This window comes from Hypanus sabinus, chromosome 3, assembly GCF_030144855.1.
Source record: "Hypanus sabinus isolate sHypSab1 chromosome 3, sHypSab1.hap1, whole genome shotgun sequence".
In the NCBI taxonomy this organism is placed as follows: domain Eukaryota; kingdom Metazoa; phylum Chordata; class Chondrichthyes; order Myliobatiformes; family Dasyatidae; genus Hypanus; species Hypanus sabinus.
In genome coordinates, this window is record NC_082708.1 from 58852487 (window position 1) to 58865611 (window position 13125).

General features: G+C 40.4%; 1 protein-coding gene across 2 annotated transcripts in view; it reads left to right on the plus strand.

Annotated features, from left to right (window-relative positions):
- The first annotated feature begins 2387 nt into the window (after positions 1-2387).
- The window catches only part of LOC132391363 (TBC1 domain family member 8), a 101538-nt gene continuing 90800 nt past the window's right edge, over positions 2388-13125 (plus strand). For both annotated transcript variants that reach the window (XM_059964437.1, XM_059964438.1), the window contains exon 1: positions 2388-2661. In XM_059964437.1, the coding sequence (XP_059820420.1) occupies positions 2535-2661 (127 nt within the window). In that variant the 5' untranslated portion in view covers positions 2388-2534. The remainder of the gene's footprint in view (positions 2662-13125) is intronic.

Here is a 13125-nt window from a genome sequence, read left to right on the forward strand (position 1 = left end):
TGCTGAATCATATAATTTCTTCACAATATGGGTGGCAAATTGACAGTTAGTAGAATTGTTGCCCTAGTTTGACATTTTCCCCCATGATCGGGTGCGGTTCCTCCAGATGGTTATTAAACACCTTAAGTTACCTGAGTGTGTGAGTGAGTGGTAGAATCTGAGGTTATCGATGAGAAGGTTCAATTATTAGTAGAAATGTCTGTGTAGAACTGGCTGGTTGAAGGACCTGTTTTCATTTGTATTTGAATTTCCCCTGCACCTTCTATGTAAGCATTGGAGTATAGACTGAATGCCCAAATATGCACCCATCTGCTTGGTGACCCCTGCTTCAACACAAGAAAAACAAGAGACTGCAGAAGTTGGAAATCTGGAGCAATAATCCAACTATCTCTTTGACCCCGCCCCCCCACCCCATCATCAAGGGACACATTAGGACAAAATCTGCTAGGATGGGGAACAGCTTCTTCCCCCTGACTGTTAGACTATGAAACTCCCTGACACCACCCAGGTCTCATCACATATGAAGCACCAGTAACGGTTTGCTATTAAGTTGTATCGTATATGCATCTTATTACTTTGTGGGTGATTTATATGTACTGTATAGTGCACCTTGGTCCAGAGGTACATTGTTTCATTTGGTGGTATACATGTGTACTGCTGAATGACAATAAAGCAAATTTGAATATGAAATTTCATATAATAGTCTGACAGCATCTACGGAAGGAATGGACAACTGACATTCTGGGCCGAGATCCTTCACCAGGACTGATGACTAGTCTTGGACTGGAACATAAACTAGGATCTCAGTGAGGATGGATGATTGGCACTTGGCATGAGTTGGGAAAGCAGCAGCACAGTTTTGGATGACCTCACGTTTAAGGAAGATGAAAAAAGGGAGGTCAGCCAGGAGCAACCCAGTCTAGTTACTGTTAGAGGTGGAAATAGGTTGACATAGATTTATAGTACAAGGTTCACCTCAGATTTAAGCATGACCCCAACCCTGCATCAGTTTGATTCAATTTCAGACAGCTATCAAGCAATCAGGCATGGAATCGGTGGCAAGGAAACAATTGTTATGAGGCAGTCGAATTGCATACCAGCAGCGATATTTGTAGCAGAACAGATATTGTGAACAGACTATCCTTTCTGTAATCTAAATTGCTTTGAATCTCTTCATTATCCTTTTGAGGAATTCCTGTTGATATCAGAATGGGAGGAGTGGGGAGCTAAAGATAACTTGCATAGCTACCTACCATAACAACAGGAGGCCATTCCCAGAACACCAGACCCGTTTTCTACTGCTGCAATTCAATTTATTCCATGTCTGCCTAAACTCTCTTTTGATTCCTTTACCACTTATCTTTACTAAGCAATAATTCACAGTAGCCAGTGAACCTACCAGGATACCGTTAGAATATGGGAGAAAATAAAGCAGCAGAAACCGACAGGGGCAATGGCGACCCAGCCCGGGACCTTTGAGGAAACAGCTCTAACTATTGCACCACCGTGCCACCAGTTGCAGCCGGAGCCTGAGGAATCTGTGGTAGCAGTGAGCAAAACAAAATCTAGAAAAATTATCTTCAAATTACCCTAACTAAATTTTACACACAGTATATATTTGATGTTGCCAAACAATTTGTAGCTCTCTTGTCATACGGATGTTATTTGTGTCTGATGTACATAGGAAGAGAATCGTAGAGGAAAATAAAGATAATCCCTTGAGACCATTGCTCGTCACATAACCGTCTGGGCAACGTCTTACCGGGTGAGTGCATTGTCACTTGCTATCAAGACTGCCCCTTACTCAGCGAGGGAACAAAACTATCACAGTAGCACACCATCCTGATTCGGAATTTTATCTTTGTTCCTTGATGTGTGTAATTCTTCCACCCCTCCCATTCCGCCAGCTGCACCTTACAAATGACTTATGAAGGACTGCAACAACTGGCCAGGGAGGGCAGTTCACTTCCAACTAGTAGATAACAGGGTATGAACAATAACGTCTCAACTTACCCGATGCCTGTATTAAAAACAAAATCCAAGTTCATATACCACAACTATCGGGCATACCCCATTACATAATGAGAAATAATCAAAGAAAATTTCCTTTTAATTTGAAAATTAAATCATGTTCGTATATTATTTACTTTTAGGAGCAGGGGTGCCAAACACGTTTTTTACATTTCATCGCGAGACGCGATACATCAATTTATGAATGTATTACTGAATTTTCACTTATCCATCGGGATAAATTATTACTTCACCAAGCAGTGGAAATAAGCGCTCAGAAGGTCTGAATGGTTGCAAATTTTGAGGTGGGACTTCCTCTGCTGGAGCCGGAAGACTCGAAGTCGCGTGAAATCCGGAAATTAGAGGTGAAATACTAGCTCAGAGAGTGAGCCCCGGGGAGGTGCACCGTGAGGCTGGCTTCAGGTGGAACGCAGGGGTGTCTGGTTGCTGTGTGTAATATCGAACTGCTGCATTTACAACAAAAGCTGTTTATATCATTTTCTCATGTGCGTACGGGGTTCATCATGTGGCTGAAGCCTGAAGAAGTATTGCTGAAGAATGCTCTGAAGCTCTGGGTGACGGAGAAATCCAATTCTTACTTCATTTTGCAGCGCAGGAGGAGACAGGGAGACAGCGGTGGAAAACTCTCCGGTGAGAGAAAGGGAGAGGGAAAGCAGTCCTCTCTTGAAACTGATTTCTCTGTATAATTGTGCCGATGTTTATATCGAGGTTGAGTGCGAGGTAAATGGCAATGATTATCTGACTTGGTTGGCAGTGAGCCTTATTGTGCTTTGTTTGATAACAATTATGCGTTTGTTGAACTACACAGGTGGCTTATCTGGGCTAAATATCAATTCTTATTTTATCTTAATTCGGTTTCTAAGTAACAACTAAATTATCGCGGGCATTTTCGAGTGCCGTGCGGAGCTGAGAAACGTACGGCGATTTTAGAGGTGAGTGTAGCTGTGTTTTGTGTTCGAGTGATATGATAAGTACCACCTGGCACCGAAAAGCACCGCTCGAATACCATCCAGGTCCGCTGTTCACCTGGCCGACCAAAGCGCCGGCGTTTTTCTTCATTGCCGAGTCGCTTTACATTATGTCTGCGGGTGGGGGTGGACCGGCAGATTTTAAATTCCGTCTTTTTGTCTGTTAAACCCTATTTAAACATAACAATGATCTGCAATGGACGATGACTTCGTGCAAAGGTGAATTAATTTATTTGTGGTAATTGTCACAGAATTGCAATTCGTATGGTGTGGTGGCTTTACTGAATGCAACTCTGAACGCGGGGGTTTCCCGTATTGCAGCTATAAACTTGAATTATTGTGATCTTGAAACTGGACTAAATTTATTTTATTCTATTATTATTATTATTATTGCCCTTGGTTTCTGCATTTACATTAGGTCAAGGGTACAATTATTATGCACTTTGATTTAAAATATCTGGTGTAGGTAGCTAGCAGAAATTCTGAACGTAGAATATTGAAAATGGTAGTTTTAAATTGAACATTACCATTGATGAGCAATTCATCCCTGCAGTGTACATCATTGTAAGGTTAAAGGTGTTTGAGCTGTGCAGGAACAAATGGCAGATATTTGGGTAGGATACAGAGTGGTGTTTGGATATTATTTGGTCTGGTTTATATGTGAGTTAGAAATCTTGTCCTCTGGTAACTTTCCAGTTTAAGTGAGGTCAAAGTGTTTGCTGAGACTGGAAAAGGTGCACAAAGTCTTGTCTGTGTGTTGCATGGGAAAGGAAAAAAATGGGTGGGGAAAGATAATCCTCCTTTGATTCTCTGATCCTAAATTTTCAATAAGGCTTTGATCTTTGACTTGTTATAGTCCCAATAATCCAATCTGTTTTACAACTCTACTTACCTATCACAATACAGTGGGACCTGGGCCTGGCCTGGCAAGGTATCCACCACCTTCACGATTAAAACTTTAACCAGTCAGAGCAGTGGCAAAGGTTCAACCTTACAAAGTGCCAGCCTCCCTGCGGATCCTTGCTCATGGTTCCTGCAGGTTTATTTGTGAATTTTGCTAATCAAGTACACACCTCTGCCAAAAAGTGGCTCTAATAAAATGCACAAACACTATTGTGTATGTCTATAACCATGTATTGCCGCCTCCTCCTCCTCCTCCTCATAACCACAAATTCTGGAGTAATGTCAGTCTCCAGTTTTCCATCTGAGTAGGTGTGCTCTTGCCTTCCCAGATGAAGAATATCCTGCATAAATACCACCAGAGTTGCATAAGGAAGAGTCCTTGTTCCATCCCAGTTCTTAACTAGGTGTTGTCCTTAAACATCTAGTGCCTCTACTACACAGTCACTTTGATCTCTTCACTCAGTTTTAAATTGCAATTGTGGATTATTTTACATTACCTCAGGTTAAAGATTGGCTTTTGAGTTCTCTTTGTTGCCACCACAAAATTATTCCCTTGTTTTCTTAGCAGACCGCTTCTCCCACTACCTGAGTTCATAGCTTTGACATTCTATTTGACTGTGTGCTTCCTATCTGCCACTGTGCCCAGTCTGTTCCTGCTTTAGACCCGTTATTTATTTCATCTATTTCTGAAGCCCTTATTCTTGTCCACATTCCCTCCACTCTCCTAGTTGGCTTGCCTTCTTCCTCCCTCTTTTGACTTGGAAGTGCTGATGGAGCTTGCTGAATTAATTGATTGCTTGGCAGAAATATTTGTTTTATTCCCCTCCTTGAGCTCCATCCCATAACACCATGGGCTTGAGTGTCCCTCCAGGTGCCATGTTATAGAATTTAATTCCTCCACCTCTTTTTGCCTCTTAAAACAGACCTGGTGATCACGCACTACTGTGAAGTTCCTTGCAATGTATTGCATTATAAAAGGAGCTGTGAATGTACTTTGTCTTTGGATGCAAGACCAGTGTAAATTTATAAATTACAGAAATGCCCTTTAAACAGCAAGGTTGTAGCCAGATCTGTTTTGGAGAAAGATAACAGGGTTTTTGCTTGGGGACAAGAAAAGCTTAGACACTATCACAATCTGGAAGATATGGTAATATTGTGTGAAAGTGGGTCTGGGTCAAATGTTCAGCCATGATCTTATTGAATGAAAGCAGTTAGGATGTGGCCTTCTAGATCTGATTCCTGAGTTTGGTAATACCAGTTATGGGACTGGATTTTGCTTGCTGTCCACTGCACTCTGTACGTCTCCAGGGTAGGGTACAAAATCTTGCAGCTGGAGTTTTATAATGCTTTGTGCTCACAGCTGAACTGGTTTGTTTTAGAAGTCTTTGGTATTTCTTCATACCAAAGACCTTGCTTTGGTATGAAGCTGGACCTTGCTGTTGTGAATATTTCCCATGTTTTTTTGTAATTCGGTAGCAGATGTGTTGAGCCGAATTGAGTTTACTTGGTAATGACAGCTCACTGGAATGATCCTCCCTTTTCTTTGCAACATTCCAGCAAATTGTGCAAATGCTGTTCTCCTAAATTATATTTACTTGCACTGTTTGCTTGCATTCAGAACAAGGTTCCCGCTGATCAGGTGTCTTTTTGACTGAAGCAATATGTATTGAGATTCTTCATTGAATTAGTCGTGAAAGAAGCAAGCTCGTTTTAATGATTCCAGTGGGATGTTACATTTCACTATAGTTCTGTGATTGGGCAGCAACACATTTGTCATCTAGGAGATGTATTCTTATCATCACTTTACATCTAGCTATCTCTTTAAAAAGGCCATCTGTTAAATTTTGTGATATTTGAAGACAACTTGATTCCTTAACCACCCTCGTTAAAACAGTCAATTTTGTTTTTCTTCTGTCAAGTTCATGCTGCTTATGGGAATACATTTCTTCAACAATGTTAGCAACACACACAAAAAGCTGGAGGAACTCAGCAGGCCAGGCAGCATCTATGGAAAAAGTACAGCTGACATTTCGGGCGAAACCCTTCTGCAGGTCTTCAACAGTGCTGCTGGTGTGCTTCTACTTGCTAATTTTTCGCTTCTCTTCCTAGTAAAATGTCATGTGGGGCACTTGCACTCGTGATTTCTAGCCTAGGTCCCGTGAAGCTTTCATCCCCAAAACAAAATCAGTTTTTCAATACTGTTAATTTTCTTGTTTATATTTTCATTTTTCTAAGATATTTGTGGAGATCAGGTTGCACAGTAACTGATGACACAAATCTTGTCAGAGTTCTAAACAGCTGAGTTGCCTTTATTGTAAAGCAGAAACAATTTCAGATAATTTTAAGTGAAATATTTTTGTAAATGTATGTTTTTTTTTGGATTGTGTGCATCCCTGGCACACATGACATTGGAATAACTCATGCCGTGGTTACCTTGTTGAAGCTGATGATTTGATCTAGAAGTAATTAGGAACAGAATTTTTACTATGGTTAAATCCAATTTTCTGGGGGGTTTTTGGGATTACACGGTGCTGAATGAAGTGTTGCATGATCCATTTTTTTAAAGGCAATATAATTAAAATGAGATAGACAATAGACAGTAGGTGCAGAAGTAGACCATTCGGCCCCTCGAGTCTGCACTGCCATTCTGAGATCATGGCTGATATTTCACTATCAATACCCAGTCCCTGCCTTGTCCCCATATCCCTTGATTCCCCTATCCATCAGATATCTATCTAGCTCCTTCTTGAAAGCAAAGGAGATCTGAAAGAAAGGAGATCTGCTGTGTCACCAAAAACTCTTGAGAAATTTCTATAAATGTGAGCATTCTGACTGGTTACATCACAACCCAATGCACAGGATCATGAGGGTTGTAGACTCGACCATCTCCATTGTGGGTACAGACCTCCCCACCCAAGTGGCCATCTTCAAGAGGTGCTGCCACAAAGGTAGCATCCATTACTATGGACCCTTGCCATGCTGGACGTGCTCTCTTCTCAGTACTATCACCAGGAAGGAAGAACAGGAGCCTGACGACCCAGACTTAATGATTTGGAAGCAGCTTCCTGCCCGCCACTATCAGATGTCTGAACTGTCTATGAACACTGTCATCTTATTCCTTTGCACTATTTATGTCTACTCTGTAATGCTGTCACAAAGCAACACATTTCACATGTCAGTAATAAATCTGATTATGAAATGTGTCGTCAGATTAAGCTTGCAATTTCTCCCTTCTCTCCACAAGTAATCACAATACTTTATCAGAAAGCAAATTTATATTTTCCCTGCTTCACTTTGCCATTTGAATACAATGATATTGAATTGAAAGTAGTTACTATTAATAGTATTATTAATATTTTGATCTTGTTGTCTGTCACTTGCCCTAGAACTCTGAAAACAAGTGTGCAAAGATCTTTTTGTCACACCCCTGCCCTTTTTGTTTTAAAATGACTAGATTTTTTGGCAGTATTATGAAGGATATACCAGTACACTTTTTGCAAGACCAGCTTTTTCTTTAAATCTGCACAGTAGAGTTACATACTTTCCATTTTTCCTACCAGAGTCAGTTTCTGTCATATGACTATAAATCACATTTGGTTCAGGGAATTTAACCTTTTCCAAGTCCTTAAGCAGAGTTTGAGCGTCTAATCTAGGGTGACATTTCAGTACAATATATAGAGTTCAGCATTGTTCCAAGTGTTGTCATTGGATGAAATGTATTGCCACTTTCTATTCCGAAGTCTCTGCAGGTTTTTTTTTGTTCTATGTCAATGTTTGTGTTTTCTTTTTCCCACCCACTTGAATCACCATCACACAGCACGTACCCCATCTCTACATGATTTTGAGTTGAATTCCACCCCTCGACTTGAACTTCCGGTAAGGTGGCGGCACGCTTGGATGCAGCAGCTTCTATGGGGCCAACCCAAGGGGCTATTGGCCTCTTTTTTTAAAAAAAAATTACAATCGCAGGACTCAGCTGGACATTAGAGCTTAAAGTACAGTTGGCCTTCCTTATCCGCAGGTTCTGCATGCGCGGATTCAGTTAACCGCAGATCGGGAAAACCTGTAAGTTCTCTCTCCAGCACTCGTTGTTTGAGCATGTACAGACTTTTTTTTTCCTTTTCATTATTCCCTAAACAATACAGTATAACAACTATTTACATAGCATTTACATTGTATTGGGTATTATAAGTAATCTAGAGATGATTTAAAAATACAGGCAGTCCCTGGGTTATGAACAAGTTCCATTCCTGAGTCCGTCTTTAAGTCGGATTTTTATTTAGTGTCAGTTAGTCAAACATTTATCTTAGTATATAGTATACATTTTACCTTTCTATGCATATAAAACTGAAGAAACGTGATTGTATTTCAATAATTTAACCATTGCGTTGCTTAGTAATAATTGTAGCTTTCATCGAGGCAGGGCGTTTCACATGCTTCATTAAAATTGTTCCAATCATTGACCAACTGTAGCCTAACACTTTCCAATGACCGATGGCGTTTCTCCTTTTTCCGATCGCTTTATTACTTCCATTTTATTTTCAATTATGATCGTTTTCCATCAGCAGAACAGAAACACTGCTGATTCAGAGCTGTGCCTGCTCCTAAAGTCCACCGCATTGAGACAGGTTAAATAAGGGACTTGAGCAACCGCATATTTTGGTATCCGCGGGGGGTCCCAGAACCAATCCCCCATGGATAAGGAGGGCTGACTGTACTGTAGCTCCATCCCTTCAGTGAATTGGTCGTTGCCGGAGAAACGGAAGGAGCTAGACTCGGTGCAGTCGTGCTGCTGCTTGCATCGGAGAGGCGTCAGAGGAGTCGGTGTGTGAAGGCAGCATGTGTTCGTCGTTCACCCATGCAGTAGCTTTAATGTAAGTAGAGTTGATTTAGGTTCTTTAAACTCACAGAAGCCGAATACTTGCAACTTTTCCAGAGCTCCTTTAAACTCTCTCTTTCAGCTTAAAACCAAGCCACCCTTTGCAAGCAACTGCCTAATTAACATTTGTGAAGCTGTCTCAGATAGGTTACCTGCAAACACGGTTGTAGTTGGGCCACTGCTTTTGTTAGTTTCCAGAATCCTCTGAGTAGCATCATCCTTCCTTGATCCAATGAGCGTTCCAACCAGAGGCACAGAGATTGGGATCAGCACCCGTTTGTCCTCCGTTGGTCAGTGCTTCCTGGTGCACAGCATGGGGACAGTTGTGGCATCATCCAGTATCTTTCTTAATTCACTTTCGGTTGACCCAGTTACAGGGATGTGCCCTGCAAATAGCGGATGGATCTCCAATCAAACTTTAGTAGTCTTGGCCACTCGCATCCCAACAATGCTGGTCCTCATGCTTTTATCACTTGCAAGGCAAATGTGGCTTGTTGGTTGTTGCATTTCACTGATACAAATATCATTTCCATTAAGGGAGTTATCTTTTCACTGGTATACATTCCTAGTTGACTACCTGCAGGCTTCAGTACAGTACCTTTGAAATACCATTCAGTCATTTTGTGAAATGATGGACACAGCTGAACCAGTGTCCAATTCCATTTTAATTAATTTACCATTCACTTCTAGTGTTAGCCATGTTGCTTGACTGTTGGTTTTTATATTGTAACTCTCAAGGTTACTCAGTCCTGTGTCATCATCATTATCAGATTTGTCATCAACAGCATGTAGATTAGTGCTCTTTTTGAAACTGCAACTTTATCTTTTTCTGTTCCTTGTGCATTCTGTTTATTTTTGTCTGCCCAGCCTGCTCTTAGTATGTGTCCTACTTTGTTGATTTTCTGCAAGTTTTACCTTAGTACCTCCATTGGTCTAGTGTATATGAGCCCCTGCCACAATGGTAATGCAATGTGTTTAGCCATGCCAGTTTCTGTTTCGACATTGTAATTTTTTTGTGTTCACTTTCATTCCCAACAGCAACTAAATTGTGCCTCTGTATGCAGTTTCCATTGATACTGTGATTTCAACTGCTTTTTAAAATGTAAGCTGTGTTTCAGTTAGGAGCTGTTTTTGTTTTTTTTTTAAATGCTTTGTTGTAAGATTCCACAAACTAAATAATCTGTCAGTGCATAATTAAGCCCGTTACTGAACTGACAATGCTCAGACAATCTCTTTAATTCAGCCATAAATGCTGAAATGGACTTCCCTTCCTTGTGACTCCACTTATGGAACCTAAAGTGTTGTGCAATCAACAATGGTTTCAGTTCTAAATATTCCTGCATTACTTTCACAACATAAGTAAAACTAATTTTCAGTTGGTTTGGTTGGAGTATTTAAATACCTAAGCAAACTATGCCTGTAATCCCAGTGCACTCATCAAAACTGGCATTTGTTTCTTATTGGCTATTTCATTTGCTTTAAATACAGAACAGATTGAGCAGTATATAATATACAGTTATCTGCTGTGTAATCAAATGGGTCAATCTTTCCAATGTAGCCAGCCATTTCTGCTTTTATCACCCAGCATCCACTGAGAATTTGTCCATTTTATTTTAACTCGGCCATTTCTGTCCATCACCAAGGAAGCATGTGACGCACTCGACTGTTTCTCACTGAGCTTTATTTTTAACGCTAACATCTAGCAACACTTCAGCAGATAAGTAGCCATCTCATGTTTGTTTAAAACTTCCTCATCTCCCCTGTCATGTTTTCTAGCTCCAAAACATAAAAGCTAATTGAAAGGAAAACAAAAGAGGCAGGAATGCAAGTCTAACTTTGTTTTTACTGTAAGCGAAGCGAGCTCGTGTCACATGGTGGTGAGATGATGTATACCATTTACATATAATTTGTAATGAATTATTTAAACAATGAATACTCAATCAACAACATGCTTACAATATTCAAATATTACTGAAATATTCATCCGCAACAGAAACCGCCTCTGTACTCATAGTTTTGTCCAAGTGTTCAGTCGTATACCCTTTACTCCCACCTCAGATGCTTTGTGTCTTTCTTCAATTTTTAAATGTTATTTCTTCCCTCTTCCTCTTGTACTATTAGCATGATACATGTCCAACACTTAAGCCTTGCAAAATGTTGGGCTGATTGAATTTGGCTATTAATATGAATGATTAAAGTGTCCTTGACTTTGTTCTCGATCTTTGTGCTCATTTAATGAGGTAAAGTTTCAAAGTAAATTTATTATGTAAGTATGTATACAGTATACAACCCTGACATGCATCCTCGTGCAGGCAGCCACAAAACAAAGAAACACCATCAAACCCGTTTGAAAATAACATCAAATGCCCAGTGTGCGACTAAAAGAATAGATCATGCAGACAGAAAGCTAGCAAGTAACACACACAGTATCAAACCTCAAACTGCAGAGATTGGAAAGCGATCCAGGAGTGACAGCCACTGAGTCGGTTCAGTTTCAGTGCTACATTGCTGACTACAGGCCACAGAGACAGTTCTGTGCCGAAGCATCTCGATCAAATTGTGCAGTTCGTGCTAAAGGGGAATCGAGCGTATGGAACATGAACCGCAGAGCCCTCCAAAAAATGAGTGCAGCCAGTGCTGAGATTATTAAACATCAAACAGAAAAGCCTCCCCCCAAAAAAGTCACACAGCCCCGAGCTGTGATTGAACCTTTCAGCCCAAGGCTCCTGCACCTCTCTCTGGCAGCAGCAAGAGGGTAACCGGTCAATCGCAGGCAGACGGTGCCCAACACCCACTTGCCTTCTGCTCTCCTCCTCGCCGATTTGAATCTTGCTCAACATTTTAATCAGAGAGAAACAATGGAGTTGACCATGGGTTTGCATCCTGCCAATAAGAAACGACGGCCACATATTCCTCTCTCAACCTCACCGTATTCCCCATGGAAATCACAGACTGCAATCGATCGCAGTCCAGGGGAAGGCGCATATTTAAAAGAAGGAAAAAGTATTAGCTTCATCAGCTATCTGCAGGATGTTGCAGTGGGTCACTGGCTCCATCTTTAACAAAATTACACTTCTAATTGCTAGTTTTCTGAGTCTCTTAAATGAATGGTTGGTTATTCACTCCCTCTGTTCCTTGTTTTGTTGGGTTCTCTTAAGGATCATTCATCACATGAGTTCAAAATATAAGGACGGAATTCCCAAAAATGGCAAGGGAATTATAATTGTCTTTAGTGGTAGTTCACTGTCCTGTTTGTTCTCCAGCAAATGACAGTAACTTCTGAGGGCCATGAATAAATAACTCAGTTCTGATGCTTTGTTACATATGAAAGCATTTGCTAATTTTCTTTTGAAGACAGTGCAAGGTTGGCTTGCTTCCTTACAATAATGCCAATGACAAAGGACTAAAACTTTGATTCTAAAGTGGAGGGAATTGCAGCTGATTTTTTTTTTGTATAAAACAGGATTATTTACTTAAAATAGTTCCCTCATAGTTCTGAAGACCCAACAATGGGTGCAAGTAAGGAATTTTGATTAATTTATCTGCTTGTTACTGTATTTTTTCTGTACCAGAAATGTTGCTATCTTGCTGCAAGTCCACAGATGAGTAAAGGAACCAAAATGTGCTAATAAAAAAGCTGCAGAAAACCGTTACTTGGCAACCAAGGCTTCTTGGTGGCTTACAAAGATTTGGTTGCTAATTGTGGCTCTGTCAGAGGAATAAGTTTTGGATGTTAATTTCAACTGTGGTTTGGCTAATGGTGACACAATTGTGCTAGATATGAAGTAATTCACTGACATCACTCTTGCCTCACAGTCACAAAGTCTTGGAAACTTCTGGAAACAAACAAAAAGAAATTATCTTAATGGTGAGTGCAGCACTGTATGACTTCTGCACTGTTGGATGGACTGAGGTTCACACAAGTGCAAGAGAAAAGAACTTTGGTACTTTTTGAGAAAGCACAAGAAAATTATTTCTGTTCTGTGCCATATCCTTTTTCTTTCCACAAAAATAAACCAGGAAACCTTGTTGCTTTGGTTTCTACTTCACTGCTGCTTGTGTGTTCAAATTGATGACACTGTTTTCTAAAACTTTTATAAATTCAAACAAAAATTAATTTGTAAAAATGGTTTGAGATGTCCTGAAAGGAAAACGGAAGATTAAGTGCAAGATTTCTATTGGATGTCAGCAGAAAACAATATTGTTGGCAACTGGCAACGCAAAATGTTTGTGTTGATTTACCGTTCAAAATATTTGCGATGATTTTTTTTTCCCATTGGTCGAACTTCAGCATCTTGATATAGGTAGCTTTACACTATATCAATTCATAATAGGCAGATTGCA